The sequence below is a fragment of the Cherax quadricarinatus genome, chromosome 88, assembly GCF_038502225.1.
Source record: "Cherax quadricarinatus isolate ZL_2023a chromosome 88, ASM3850222v1, whole genome shotgun sequence".
NCBI classification, from domain to species: domain Eukaryota; kingdom Metazoa; phylum Arthropoda; class Malacostraca; order Decapoda; family Parastacidae; genus Cherax; species Cherax quadricarinatus.
This window is the reverse complement of record NC_091379.1, coordinates 5,512,886-5,528,985: the sequence shown is the minus strand read 5'-3', so window position 1 is coordinate 5,528,985 and position 16,100 is coordinate 5,512,886. Positions and strand designations below refer to the sequence as shown.

Below are 16,100 nucleotides of genomic sequence, written 5' to 3'. Positions count from 1 at the left end.
AAAGAAGATTTGAGCAATGTGGATTTTTTGGACTTCTGAGTAGAGGGGCGATTGGTATTAGGTGTCGTACGAGGTCTTGTCGATACTGGGGCTTGTGAGGAAGGACGCGAAGATGTGAGAACAGACTGAGTTGTAGTCGGGACGTCAGAGCCAAGGACAGCAAAAGGATTAGATGCTGTAATGGCTATGGGAGGGGTAACAACAGAGGAGGCTGCAGAAGATGGGACCCCAGAAGTGGGGGGATGTTTGGAAACACGAGAATAAGAAACACGGGGTAGTCTCCCTTGGAGGCGGAGATGAGTAACTGCCATAGCATAAGGGAGACCTTCTGCCTCTTTGAGGCAACGGATTTCACGTTCATTTAAGTAGACCTGGCAACGGCGGGAGTACGAAGGGTGAGCTTCATTACAATTAAGGCAAGATGGAGGTTGACTGCAAGATGTATTAGAATGGTTGTCGGCACCACAGACTGGGCATTCGGCCATAGATCTGCAATATTTCGCTGGGTGACCAAAACGCCAGCAATTTCTACATTGTTGCGGTGTAGGTATCACCTTTCGAACTTGTAACCGATGTCCCGCGACATATACAGAGGACGGGAGTTCTCGGCTGTCAAAAGTTAAACGAGCCACATTGCAAGGGTAACGTCTCCGCCCCCGGGCAGGAAGGACATAAGTGTCTACTTTGAGGATTGGGAGATCCTGGAGTTCCAGCTGTTCAAAAATGTCATTGCCACATGACTGGAAATTCTGTTGGACTATGGTATGGGGCAGAATGACAGTACCACTACAAGAATTGAGAGAAAGATGTTTTTCAATAGTGATAGGAGTAGTATCGATATTCGAAAGGAGAGAAAGATCATGAGCTTGGGTAGCATTCTGGACAGTGACGATGCGCGTACCGCTCTTGAGAGCGTGAAATGAAATATCTCTGCCAACATGACGCAGGAGCGCTTTGGCAATACTATGGTCAGAAAGGTAGGCAGAAGAAGAAGTTGGTCTTAAAGTAAAGAATTTAGTCCATTGTGTGGTCCGAAACTGAGCGTGGAGAGGGAGTGCTTGACGTGTCGGTCGTTTCCGAGTAGAATGGGAAGGTAACGACGGAGCATCATCAGGAGATTGACGTTGGCGTTTAGGAGTAGGACCGGAGTTGGTCCGGCATGAAATGGGTGGGCGATTCGAAAATTGCCGTACCGTAGAGGGAGAAGCCGGAAGCATAGTCAAAGGAGAGCGGAGTTCAGACAAATCGAAGGAGTCAGTCGAAGCCCCGGTACCTGAAGCGGGTGAGGAAACAGCACCAGCAAGAGGTACAGGGGCATCAGGAGTGTCCGAAGAGTGGTCTAAACACAAGGCAGGGTCAGAATGGGGTGCGGTATCAAGAAGGGGCCCGGGGGTAGTGGTTTCATGGACTAGGGCTGCCATGGTTAGGTTACTCCTTTGCTTTTTGTTTTTAAGAAAAAAAAAAGAAAGAAGAAAAGAAAATAAAAACAAAAAAAAGAATAAAAAAAGGGGGGAGTGGGGAGGAATAGTTCCCAGGAGGAATGAAAGGGCCGGAAATCTCCCTCCGCGCCCAAGAGGACTCGACACCGCTAGTAGCGCAGATGCAGCATGGAACCCGTGCCATACCCTACCCTTCATGCCAGTAAACCAGCAATCCGGGATAGCAACCTCACATCTGCCGAGCTACCTCGGTGGACAAAAGAGAGGGCGGCCGGATATCCGCCACAAAGCATACCTCCTTCAGCCACCACCCCCGGAATCCGAAAGGTGGCTTCCAGAGATACACCCGTCGCCCAAAAGACACCCAAAGCTACTCCGGGATACCGGAGAGGGATCGGGACATCCCTAGGCAATCCAGATTCCACGGCAAACTACGCCACCGCCAAGAAACCTCAACGGAATGGGATCGACCCCGGTGTCCTTTCCCCTACCTAGGAACTAGCGCGCCTGTGGGAGAAATCACGAAGGCTAAAAAGAGGAAGGGCAAAAGGGAGGGGTGAGGAGGAGGAGGAGGAATGGAAAAAGGGGAGGATGGGGAGGATGGGATAGGGGAGGGGAGAATGGGGGGTAATTAGGTTCGGTCTGAGGAAGAAGACCGACAGGGCTAATTCCTCAGACCAAGAGCCTCTTCACCACGCCAAGGAGCCCCCCTTGAAGAGGTGGGGTCCTTCAGTCTTGTCCCCCAGGCTGCAACCCACACCAGCCAGCTAACACCCAGGTACCTACTTGCTAGGTGGATGGGGACAGCAGGTGTAAAGAAACATACCCAGTGTTTCCACTCGGCCAGGGATTGAACCACAGACACTCAGTGTGTGAGGCGAGAGCATTGCCTACCAGGCCATGGGACACCTTAATTAGTTGTATTTTAGGATCAGATTGAAATTTGTTAAGTACTGTGTAGTACCGATATTAAAATACAGTATATTGTACATATACCCATGATGATGAGTTTCGAGTCTTTTCACTCTTGGAGGTCAGCCATGGGTGGGCAAATTACAGAACGGTTGTGTAACTACTGTATACAGTAGATATATCGCATAGCCTATCTTCTGTGGTGTGTATGATAGTGTTTACCTGGAGACCTGGAGAGAGTTCCGGGGGTCAACGCCCCCGCGGCCCGGTCTGTGACCGTATGTAAGCAAGCAAAATTTATTTAAAAAGCAAAAAAAAATATAACTTGTGAAATATCTGGAGAATGTCTAGAGAAAAAAGTGTCTTTATAGTTTCCTCTGTAAATTAATAAAAATATTATGTACAGAAAATTATTCAGGTTTATAGTTTTTCTATCACACTGCTAGAATGATCACTTTCACAGGTAAAACACCAATTTTCCAGCAACACTTGGTCTGGTACCTCTTTTATTTCAGACAAAATTAAAAGACTAGTTTTTTGCCAGACTAGTTTACCAGGCAGCCACAAATGTTGGTGTGTAGTTCATGCTCATTTATAAAATTTACACTGCAGTTTTTGGTGATGATCCCTTGATTTTGAGAGATTCTTAGTGTATTTTGCTAACAGCCCTAGCTATGCCTAAGGTGAATAGTTATACAAGTAACTTGTCAATAGGTAATAGCTATTGACAAGTTAGCTCTTGTTAATAGCTAGTAGCTGTTAACAAGTCAATAGCTAATAGCTATTGAGCTGTCAGGTGAATTAATCAAAGGGCTAAAACAATGTTGCTTTGTGACAAAATAAGAGCTAATAATTTTTTATTTGATACATGAAAAACTACACAGGGAAAGAGCAAAGAACATGAAACAACTTTGCTTGGATAAAATATTTAAAAAGATAGCCAGAAATAATGTGTATCATAGAAATAAGCCTTCATCTAAAAATCCTGTGGCTTCAAGTACCCAGGGTGCCTGCCCTCTAATATCACAAATCAATGATGGAACAGTCATCAACTATGAAGAACAGAGGCACAATACCATGACAGGAACAATACACAAATAATCCACACACAGAAAAAACTTATGATGTTTCAGTCTGACTTGGATTATTAACTAGTCAACTATGAAATGGACAGTAATCCTGACAACCCTCAACTTCCAGAACTTTGTGATAAGCTTTACTGTTCCAGTAAAATTGCAAGATTCACCACTTTGGGAGTGGTATTATTATTATTATGATCAAAAAGAAGCGCTAAGCCACAAGGGCTTTGGGAGTGGTAGTACTGCAGCATTCTTTACAAGTACAGTAATGAATAAACCACTTTCATTATATCAAAGTTTAATTAAGTCTCCAGCAGACCATGACGGGTCAGAGGTGCTATGTTGAATTATTATTATGTTATCACTTGATCTGGCAAAATTGATATTCTGGCAAGGCCTAGGAACCAAGGATGCTGGAAAATCAGTGTTGTACATCTATTATTTTTAATGCTAGGTTTTTAAATCAAGATAAAGTAGAAACAGTGGCTGTCAGTCTGTTACTATATTGTTAATAAAATATAAATGTTTCAATAAGAATACAGTGGTACCCAGAGTTTCAGCCATAATTCATTCCAGAAGGCTGTTCGAGTGCTGTTATTGAACGAATTTGTTCCCATAAGGAATAATGTAAATCAGATTAGTCTGTTTTGTACGAAACTCGTGGTACCACTGTACTTCAGTGTTAATAAAATTTCAATGTACAGTCATTTGTGTAGACTGTAGAGCAATGTAGAGTACTACTGTGCCTTGAAAGTTAACTATAATCTTATGCTGTACTGTACCAGGAAATTGATGTATGTTGGTAAACCAGGTGGTCTGATTTTGGTGGCCACAAATAAAAGCAGTGAAATACAGTAAATAATGCATGGAAACTTTTATTATTGTATGCCAGGATCAAACATGGGGTCAACTTTCCAGGCGTGCCCGACATCATATGATTATGATGCACCGCTGTCTGAGGCAGGAGATCCAACTGAGAAGTATTGGGTTATTAGGAATATTACTCAAAAGGTGACAGTGCAAGGCTTTCTTGTCTTTATTATTACTTTAGTTTATCAGGGTCTTAAAAAATTATTCTTATAAGAAAAAGCAATTAATCAAATGGTCAACTAATTAGACTGAATTAAGTAGCAGTACAGTAACTTCAAAGTGTCTCACCTGTATAAACTGTGCACTAATTAATGAAACTTGGGAGCAAGTTTTTTCACATTCTTTATTACATCTTACCTGGAAGGCAATGTTTGCAGTAATTTCTTTACTATGTGCATATTCTTCCATCAAATTACACAGTATATGTTTTCAAATATTTCTTCCACTTTGTTTGCTGAGTTATCCAGTTTGATCCAAGAAAAAGGATGGTAACTAAAATTCCTTGGACTAAGAGCCTTTTGCTAGCATGAAAACACTGTCCCATCCTCTTAAAAGACACTCATAAATCATCTATTATTACTTCCCACAGTACCTTCCTCTGCCGTCCGGAGATGTGCCACCGGCCTCACCAAAGTACACCTATGGTAATGTACAGTTGTCACCAGTGGGCAATGTACTGCAGATGTCTACACTTCTTCAGTCTCTCACACAACAGTATCCTCTCACTTTTGAGCAACTCAGTGTTGCCAGTGGTCTGGTCTTGTACGAGACCGTCCTGCCATTTAGAATTGTAAGTGTAGCTCACATTTACACTATTCCATGAGTATATATTCAAAACAATAATCAAACAAACTTTTTTTAGGTGGATGTTAAAAAGGTATTGATTAGCTTTGAAAAGATAAAGCTCAATGATTTTCTTCATAAATTACCTGTATTTTGTAACTATGGCATTACTGTTGTGTATGACAACAATTACTGTTGTCATACACAAATACTGTTGTGTATGATAACAATTACTGTTATTATACACATTTACTGTTGTGTATGACAACAATTACTGTTGTCATACACAAATACTGTTGTGTATGATAACAATTACTGTTATTATACACATTTACTATTGTGTATGACAACAATTACTGTTGTCATACACAAATACTGTTGTGTATGATAACAATTACTGTTATTATACACATTTACTGTTATGACAATTACTATTATTATACACATTTACTGTTGTGTATGACAACTATTACTGTTATTATACACATTTACTATTGTGTATGACAACAATTACTGTTGTCATACACAAATACTGTTATGTATGATAACAATTACTGTTATTATACACATTTACTATTGTGTATGACAACAATTACTGTTGTCATACACAAATACTGTTGTGTATGATAACAATTACTGTTATTATACACATTTACTGTTATGACAATTACTATTATTATACACATTTACTGTTGTGTATGACAACTATTACTGTTATTATACATATTTACTATTGTATATGACAACAACTACTCTTGTCATACACAAATACTGTTGTGGGGTTCATTGCATATATATATTGTGATGTTATTTCTTACCTTATTAAAATATAATTTTTTTTTTAAATTCCAACAAGTTTTGTTTATTTAATATTTTTAAATAAAATGAAGATAACATTAATGCTTCCAGTAGTCAGTTGTTATTTTTTTTAAGTAATAGAAATACAGTGGACCCCCAGTTAATGATATTTTTTCACTCCAGAAGTATGTTCAGGTGCCAGTACTGACCGAATTTGTTCCCATAAGGAATATTGTGAAGTAGATTAGTCCATTTCAGACCCCCAAACATACACGTACAAACGCACTTACATAAATACACTTACATAATTGGTCGCATTCGGAGGTGATCGTTATGCGGGGGTCCACTGTACTAAGGTTTCCATCTTCCTAATCTCAAAGTTAGTCTACTTGTATGTAAAAAGTTAGTCTAAACTTTAGGTAAAAAAAATGATCCAATAGAAGAAGCAAAGAGGCAACCAGCAGGCTATATCAATAATGTGAAACAATGTTAACCTTTATTATAAAACCTTACTCAAGGAAAGCTGTATTAAGCTTTGATTAACTTAACTGAGCTCTATTTGATTGAAGCTTTATGCTGTAATTAAATCTTGCACTGTTTCACATTTATGGCACTTTTAGTCTGACATGATCCACTACCAGGTCAGCCATAGGTGTTGTGTAACTTGAAGACTGAAAGAGTGTGATCTGAGTGTGTCTAGAAATGTTGGCTGTCTGCATCCTGGGCTAACTGATTATCCAAACTTCATCCACTCAGACAACTATCTCACATAAGCATCTTCTTGAACAGAGTGACCCAGCTCGCTTAAGCATTAATGAAGTACACGACAGAGGTTACGTGTTTGTGGAGTCTCGGTTTGCTGGTATAGTGTCTCGGGAACAAGAGTTGTATGATCTAGCCCTCTCTGCACTCCCTAACCAGACTATCTCTATTGTTGTGGAGAGTCAAGGGCGAATATGCTACGGTTCACAAATTAATGATTTTAAGGTAAGTAATACTACAGTTTCAGATATATTTGGCATTTATCTTACAAGTGTATTATTTGGCATAAAGAGAAATTAGTGCATTTTTAAAACCATTGCAAGTAATTTAATGTTTTCAAGGGACTGACTACAAATGTAACAATAAATGGTAACACTTTGGAAAACTGGAAAATGGTCCCGATACCACTGAGCAATGTGCCTCGTCTCTCCTCTGCTCTTAAACGACTTAAATTCAAAGTAACGACAAGTGGAATATCTCCACAAGAACTACTGGCAACTCCTCAAGGTGGAATGACTTTCTATGAAGGCTCATTCAATGTACCTGATGATGACTCACACCCACAAGACACATTTCTTCGTCTGGATGGCTGGGGAAAGGTGAGTTACTTATTGCTACAAGTGCTGAAGCAATGATAAAATATAAAAAATTATGCAAGTATACTTAAATATCATGAACACTTTTGTCATGCCATTTTGTTTGAGATACATGAAGACTGACAAATAAGAAAGAGCTTATAAAATATTTAGTTAATTACAACACCAGGGTTACAGATTTAAAGTATAAGTTATAAATACTGTACAGAGGTAAGAATCTGGTGTCTAAGCTGCTAAAATTTGGAAAAAAAAACATAAGATTTTGTTAAAGTAATTACCATAGATTGTGTTCAATGAAAATTGTAATTCTTTTATTAAAAAGTGCTAAACCCATATGGGTGATACAGCATTGGGTGTACAAGGGTAAGAGCTAGTGCAGGTGCAAAATTAATTAATATCACTGTTAATTTGTTAATCAATGAGAGAGTAATTTTAAGATAATCCAAGGTGAGGTGTGACTAGCAAGTTAATTTGGTGAAGTAGAGACTATTCATCTTAATGTGAAACCTTTGTTACTGCTTCAGATGTCTTCACAATACAATTTATTCTTCAACATTTGTATATATACATGTATATATTTTATGAGCTTATTTGTTCTACATTTCAGTTATAGCAATCATGTAACTGTGTGTGATACTATACCTTCATATACACTACCAATAAACCTCTAATATGTGATAAAATCAAGAGTTTAGTTCTTGGAGTAAACTTTTTACAATGTTAAAACATTATTTACAGGGTATAGTGTGGGTGAACGACTTCTGCCTTGGCCGGTACTGGCCAGAGGTTGGCCCTCAGGTGACATTGTACATCCCCAACGGTGTCTTAATGAAAGGCCCCAACACCCTGGTGGTACTAGAGTATGAAGTATCACCCTGTGTGCTCCCTGATTCGTGCTTACTTACTCTTCAAGATAAACATGTAATTAATGGACCCACTCCTGCATAAAAGTTGAAATAAATACAGGTTCCCCTTGAATTATGCGAGGTTACATTCCGATGAACCCATCATGTCGAAAATTAATATGATCTGCTAAATAAGTAAATAAATAACTACTGCCACTCAATAAGTAAATAAACAAATAATTACTGTAAATACATGCATCAGTATTGAAAATTAAAAAAAAATGTATATGAGTCATGGACTTGCCACCTTCCTGCTGGATAATTATCTTAAAGTTTAATCTCCAAAGTAATTGCTGTTGCACCATCGTAAAGTTGAAATGTCATTAAGGGCGCAGTTACTGAGTCTGAGCCTAAATACACCAAAAAATCGAAAAAAATATGGAAAATGAGTTATTCATACAGAAAAATAGCTTAACTCTTTGGCAACACAATGGTACAAGAATCAATGTTCTACAACATTTCTACAAGAAATTATAGTCATTTATATCAGGTATGGTGGCGGCGATGTAGGCCATAATATAGAGAGAGTCCACCAGCAATATTCGATATAAATGAGTTACTCCTCGTCCCCTTCTTCTATTGTTTGGTATGTGAGTGATAGAAAACGGTGTTTTGAAGAGGATAACTGCACTAGAACATCAGTTTACTAAGAAATACACGGAAAAAAACACGATTTCCGTGCAAAAAAAAATTTTTTTTGAGACGGTAGGCCTGCCGACGTTCTAGGCCTATATCTCGGAAGTAACTTATTCACTTATTTCGCTCCATAACTCCATTATTAATGATTGTATTGAAATGATTTTCACAGACAATATAAAACAAAGTGTGTTTGAAATAGAGACGTAAAATTTTTTGGAATATCTCAAATATTTTTGATTTTATGCGGGGTTAAAAGGCAGATATTTTGGCGAATGCCAAAAATTTTGTCAAATGTATTTTTTTTTAATTTGATAATAAGATATATTAGATGAAATGGCTATGTTAAAATGTCATGCTAGTTGTATTCTAACAGTTGGGAATGTCGGAAGTGCCACTCGTAGTGCCAATTTGTCAGGGGATGCTGCCATATATAAAAATTATGTTTATATTTTTTTCTCTGTTGTTTGTTGGCCAATCATACTGAAACTTTGTCACATGCTTCTACATATGCACCTCTAAAAGTACACCAAAAATAAAATAAATCGGTTGAAAAATAAAAAAAAAAAAAAAAAAGTTAGTAACTGCGCCCTTAAGTCGAACCATTGTAAGTAGAGGAGCACCTGTAAGTTGGAGATATGCAACGATATTACGTGGCCCAGCAGAAAAGTTCCTAGATTTTAACATGACTAAAGTATTCAAAATAAGTTGTAGAATGAATTACTGTACAAAAATCTTTGATATTAAAGTATCATATAGTTGACATTATTTTGATAAAACTATATAAATGTGTACTTTTAGAATTGTATGAGAGGAAAAAAACTTAAAGGTTTCTTTGATGTTAATTTTCAAATCTCAAAATGTAATTAAGATCTAGATGACAGTCAGTCTTAATGATCAATTTCTCTATTAATGACTTGCTGGTAGCTACTTGTTCTCTCTGCTAATAACAGGTTACACATTTAAATAGTTCTAAACTGTGCATCATCAATGGAGTGTCTTGTGTCCAAGACACGACCACACGTGTCATTAACAGTACACTAAAAAAATTGGTCATTCAGTTTAGTGTGTAGCAGTATAATAACTGAAGAATATAGTCACAATACCATGACTGGAACAATACACACACAACCCACACTTAGTAGACAAACTTATGATGATTTTTGGTCTAACCTGGACCATTAAATGTGTGACTAAAAATAAAAAATAAAATTTTATTTCTTTGCTAAGGTTATTAGTTAATGGTCCAAGTTGGATTGAAACTTCGTAAGTTTCAGTCTCGTGTGTGCAGGTTATCTGTGTATAACAACACTTATGTCAGAGCACTTGACTAATAAATGCATTACTGTATTAAATTATAGCGAATTACAAAATTGTTTCAGTATTTGTCTTTTAGCAAACGTATGTATTTAAGAATATGTAAAAAAAATTATTTCTAGTAAACTTTTAACCATTTGAGGGTTTTGGCCGTACTAGTACGGCTTACGACCCAGGGTTTTTGACAAACTACTACGCCTAAATTCTAGCGCCCTCAAATCTAGTGGGAGAATGCTGGTAGGCCTGCATATGAAAGAATGGGTCTATGTGGTCAGTGTGCACAGTATAAAAAAATCCTGCAGCACACAGTGCATAATGAGAAAAAAAAACTGACTGTGGTTTTGGAATAAAACAGCGACTTTGCACTGTATTTTCATATGGTATTTATTGGTGTATTCTAGTTTTCTTGGTCTGATTTTATAGAATGGAAGACATATTACAGAAATTGAGATGATTTTGACTGGTTTTGCAATGAAAAGTACCTTGAAATTGAGCTAAAAGTAGCAGAAATGTTTGATTTTTACCAAAGTTCAAAAGTAAACAAATCATGCCAAACGTCCAATACACGTCAACTGATGAGTCTAATATTCTTTCATAAGTGCACTGATATTATTTATACCATTTTTACACTAATGCAGTAGTCTGCATAACAGTAAATCTTCTATTTTTTTGTAAGAATAAAAATTGAAAGTGGAAAGCCAAAGAAATATAAGAGGGGCCTGGGGACGTGACTAATGAACAGAGAACTTCTTATTTTAGTGCCAGGAATATCTTTCTTGTTTATTCTGGACCCTATTCGGAAATTGGCATCTTTTGAAATTTGTGTGAAATTGGCAAAATTGCTAAATTCTGACCACTTTATTGGATAGTTGAAATCGGTAAATGGGTGGTTTCTTGTACTCATTCGATACAAAAAATAGAGTTCTAGTGAAATAGTTATGACTTTTGTCGACTAGTACATTGCAATTGGGCAAAAATAGAGCTCAAAGTGGGCAAAATCGCCAATGCGTAAACATCGTCAAGACCACTAACTTCGTGAGAGCATAATTACGTAAGTTTTTCATCAAATTTCATACTTTTGGTGTCATTATGATCGGGAAAAGATTCTCTATCTTTTAATAAGAAAAATGATTTTTTTTTTTTAAATTTGGCCGACCCTGAGAACAAGTCTCGGAGAGGGCCTGTCGACCCTCAAAGGGTTAAACTGGTATTTGAAAAATATTAGGCTAAATAAACCACCACATAAACCAATTCTTTTTGGCATCTTCCAACATACTTTAGCCACCACTGCAAGTTTAAATTTTTTGCTAATTTAATTTCATTTACTTTTATATATTTAATCTATTTTTTTACGTAAACATGTTGTTTCTGAAACAATATTTAATATTAAGTGCTAAAATTGTTGAGAGTGGAATGGCTGGTGTCTCAAAGATATTGGTGTTCAGTTTGTTGTACTATATGTATACAGTACTTTACTGTACATGTACAGTATTTAATTGAAACATCTTTAGTCTAAACTTTGTCATTGCATTAAACTTGGTAAGATACTTTTCTACTTTTCAATAGAGAGATTTATAACTTTTTCTGTATATTTGCAAAGTTTTACAGATTTATGAAAGATGAATGAAATTCTGTTATTTATAACTTTAGTGTATTGTATACATGTACAGCGGACCCTCGACTAACAATATTAATCCGTTCCAGACAGCTCATTGTTAGATGAAATTATCATTAGCCGAATTAATTTTCCCCATACGAAATAATGGAAATCCAATTAATCCATTCCAGACAGCCAAAAGGATTTTCTTTTTTTCATGAAATATACATTTCTCTACAAAGAAAACAATGAGACATGCACAATAACTATATAAATAACTGTTAAAATGACACTTACCTTTATTGAAGAGTATTGATGAGTGATGAGACACTTTTTCTTGAACACTCTGGGATTTTCAGAGTGATACATGAGTAAAGGCTTCACTTTGCAATCCCCACTACCATTACAACAAAACAAGAAAGTTAACCTGTCTTTCATAGGCTTGTGTCCTGGGAGTGCCTTTTCCTCCTGAGTAATGTAGGTCCTGTTTGGCATTTTCTTCCAGAACAGGCCTATTTCATCACAATTTAACACTTGTTGGGGTTGGAATTTTTCAGCTTCACCATGCCTTATCACACTGTGTATGCCACTACGATTCTTAAATCTCTCAAACCAACCTTTGCTGGCCTTAAATTCACCAATATGAGCACTAGTTCCAGGCATTTTTCTTCTGTTCACCTGGGTGTTAGTCGACTGGTGTAGGTCGCATCCTGGGGGACAAGATTAAGGACCCCAGTGGAAATAAGTTATAGTCCTCGATGACTCACTGACTTTCTTGGGTTATCCTGGGTGGCTAACCCTCTGGGGTTAATTGTTTCTCATTAAGCCACACCAACAACAGTCTCTCCACATCTTCGAGTAGTACAGCTGACGGTGGTGCAGCAACAGCTGACAGTGGTGCAGCAGCAGCTGACCGTGGTACGATAGTATTTCGGTAGTATTTCTCATCCTTTTTACCACAGGGTTGGCACTAGAAGCTTTCTTTGGGTCCATGGTGGCTTATTTAGCAGTTTTTTTTTTTTTCTCAAGTCGGCCGTCTCCCACCGAGGCAGGGTTACCCAAAAAAGAAAGAAAATTCCCAAAAAGAAAATACTTTCATCATTCAACACTTTCACCACACTCGCACATTATCACTGTTTTTGCAGAGGTGCTCAGAATACACAGTTTAGAAGCATACACATATAAAGATACACAACATATCCCTCCAAACTGCCAATATCCCAAACCCCTCCTTTAAAGTGCAGGCACTGTACTTCCCATTTCCAGGACTCAAGTCCGACTATATGAAAATAACCGGTTTCCCTGAATCCCTTCACTAAATATTACCCTGCTCACACTCCAACAGATCATCAGGTCCCAAGTACCATTCGTCTCCATTCACTCCTATCTAACACGCTCACGCACGCTTGCAGTTACAAGCACTAAAAAACAATGGAATACAAAATGTATCGAATGTATGCATGGAACTGGTCACCCTGGCTTGTAAACAATGACGGCAGGGCAGCCGAGGCGCTCAGGCTGGACAGACAGGTTCGGAACGAATCACGGTCGAGTTTCATCATTGGCCGTGCCAAAAATTTTACAAACGCTTTGTTGGGCAAATTTATCGTTAGACGATGCCTTCATTAGTCGAGGGTCCACTATACTGCATTTATTGTATGCATGCATTGTATTTACTGAATACATGTACTGTACTGTATACATGTACTGTATTGTGTATATATATACTGTATTTATTGTATACATGTACTGCATTTATTGTATACATGCATACATTGTGTTTACTGTATACCAGTACTGCATTTGTTTATGTATACATATACTGTATTTATTTTTATTCTTTATATTTGGAAAGGCAGGAGGAATATTGTAAAATAAAAGAATCTTTGCTCAGAATTCTCTTATTGTGACCAAGGAAGGAGGGGTGTTAATGTTGCAGTTTAAAAACTGTAGTGTAAAGCACCCTTCTGGCAAGACAGTGATGGAGTGAATGATGGTGAAAGTTTTTCTTTTTCGGGCCACCCTGCCTTGGTGGGAATCGACCAGTGTGATAAAAAAAAAAAAGGTGTGACCAACATTAAGCATCAACATATTATTATAATCAAAAAGAAGCGCTAAGCCACAAGGGCTATACAGCGCTGCAGGGTAGGGAAGGAAGCGAGGGTATTGGATGGCAGAAGGGAGGAGGGATGATCAGTAGGTTACAGAAAACAGCGGGGCAGGGGATAGTACGGGGGTAGAGGGTAGCAAGAGATTGAAGTAGAAAGGGCTGAAGATATCAGAATTTGTGAAATAAGTCAGTTGTTGTCAAAAAGTCAATGAGAGAGTCCGGATGAGAGGTGAGTCCATCAGCGAGAAGGGAAGGTAAAGAGAGAGCAGCGGAGCGAAGACGAGGACGGAGGTAAATTCTGCGTGCTCGTTGATAAAGTGGGCAGTCCAACAGAATGTGGCTGACTGATAATGGAGCTTGGCAATTCTCACAAGAGAGGAGCAGGGCGCCTCTCCATGAGATATCCATGAGCAAGACGAGTATGGCCAATGCGAAGACGGGAGAGAGTAGTCTCCCAACCTCGACACTGGTGATAAGAAGACGGCCAGTAACCTATACTTGGTTTAATAGATTGAAGTTTGTTGCCGAGCATAGCAGACCAACGTTGTTGCCAACGGGTGTGAAGGTGGGAAGATATTGCAGCAAAATAGTCCGTAAATGGAATACCTCTATATGAAACTGGAGGTCATGTACTGCTGACCACGCAGCAGTGTCTGCCTGTTCATTGCCCTGTACGTCAACATGACCAGGGACCCAACAAAAAACAATATCTTTATGCTTGGTAAAGATGCGGCGTAGCCAAAGTTGGATACGGAGGACTAAGGGGTGAGGTGTATCAAATTTCTGTATAGCCTGTAAAGCACTAAGGGAGTCTGAGACAACCACAAATGATGACACAGGCATAGATGCAATACGGATAAGTGCTGCAAGGATGGCATACAATTCAGCAGTAAAAATACTAGCCAAAGATAGTAAATGCCCTCGTACGACGCTGTCCGGAAACACTGCTGCGAATCCTACGCCGTCAGAAGACTTAGAGCCATCTGTGTACACAGCAATGGCATGAGAATGAGAGTGAAAGTGGTCAAGAAAAAGAGAGCGGGAAGCGACCGTAGACAGTTGGGCTTTCGAGCAAGGGAGAGAGAAAGAACAGACTCGAACAGCTGGAACTTCCCAGGGGAGTAGGGAAAAGTGAGATGCTACATGAACATAGAAAGGTGGTAATTGAAGAGAAGACAAGAGCGAATGAAGGCGAAGAGAGAAGGGACGGAGTAAACAGGGACGGCGAACAAATAAAGAATGTCTACTAATATCAGTGACCATTCTATAAATGGAAGGATTGCGAAGATCATGAGAGCGTACATAGTAGCGAAGGCAATGGGCATCACGGCGATCGGATAAGGATGGAACGTTCGCTTCTGCATAGAGGCTCTCGACTGGGGAAGAGCGAAAAGCACCAAGGCATAAACGTAATCCTTGGTGATGAATGGGGTTAAGGCTAGAGAGAGTAGCAGGAGATGCCGCTGAATAGATCTGGTCACCATAATCAAGTTTCGATAAGATGAGGGTGGAATGTAGGCGAAGGAGGGTTCGACGATCAGCTCCCCATGAAAGATGAGCAAGGGTTTTAAGAAGGTTCAGCCGGCTGCGACAAGTTGCCTTCAGAGAGGTAATGTGAGGTTTCCAGGATAACCTACGGTCAAAGAGGAGGCCCAGAAACTTGACTGTATCACGTTCAGGGATACGGGAGCCATAGAGGTACAAAGGATGATCGGAGATGACAGAGCGTCTAGTGAAAGTAATTTGGTGGGTTTTAGTGCTGGAAAATTTAAACCCATGTGTGGTGGCCCAATTGGAAACACTGTCGACTGCATGCTGGAGAGAAACTGTAATGAGGTGACAGTCAGCGCCTGCACAGGCAATAGCGAAGTCATCAACAGAGTGATGACCAAATATTTGATGGAAGACTAGAGGCCAAATCATTAATAGCAAGGAGAAAAAGTGTTGTGCTCAGAACACATCCCTGGGGGACACCTACAGCTTGGATAAAGTCCGGGGAGAGCACATTATTAACCCAAACACGGAAATGCCTGTCAGTTAAAAAGTTCTTAAGGAAGGATGGTAGATTGCCTCGAAGGCCTAAGGAGTGGGCTTGGGCTAAAATATTATACCTCCAAGTTGTGTCATATGCCTTCTCAAGGTCAAAAAATATGGCAATAACTGAGTGGTTATTCGCAAAGGCATTACGAACATACGTATCCAAGCGTAGTAAGGGGTCTATGGTAGAACGTCCCTTACGAAAGCCATATTGACGAGTGGAGAGACTGTTGTGTGTCTCTAAATACCACACTAAACG

The 16,100-nt window shown here is 38.9% G+C and overlaps 2 protein-coding genes across 2 annotated transcripts in view; one reads left to right on the top strand and one right to left on the bottom strand.

Annotated features, from left to right (window-relative positions):
* The window catches only part of Ect3 (Ectoderm-expressed 3), a 28,596-nt gene extending 20,409 nt beyond the window's left edge, over positions 1-8,187 (top strand). The window contains exons 10-14 of the mRNA XM_053790985.2: positions 4,323-4,441; positions 4,890-5,090; positions 6,671-6,868; positions 6,985-7,242; positions 7,978-8,187. Of these exons, the coding sequence (XP_053646960.2) occupies positions 4,323-4,441; positions 4,890-5,090; positions 6,671-6,868; positions 6,985-7,242; positions 7,978-8,187 (986 nt within the window). The remainder of the gene's footprint in view (positions 1-4,322; positions 4,442-4,889; positions 5,091-6,670; positions 6,869-6,984; positions 7,243-7,977) is intronic.
* LOC128698532 (tectonin beta-propeller repeat-containing protein) overlaps positions 6,885-16,100 on the bottom strand; it is a 74,006-nt gene continuing 64,790 nt past the window's right edge. Inside the window, exon 22 of the mRNA XM_053790798.2 lies at positions 6,885-9,403. Within this exon, the coding sequence (XP_053646773.1) occupies positions 9,299-9,403 (105 nt within the window). The 3' untranslated portion in view covers positions 6,885-9,298. The remainder of the gene's footprint in view (positions 9,404-16,100) is intronic.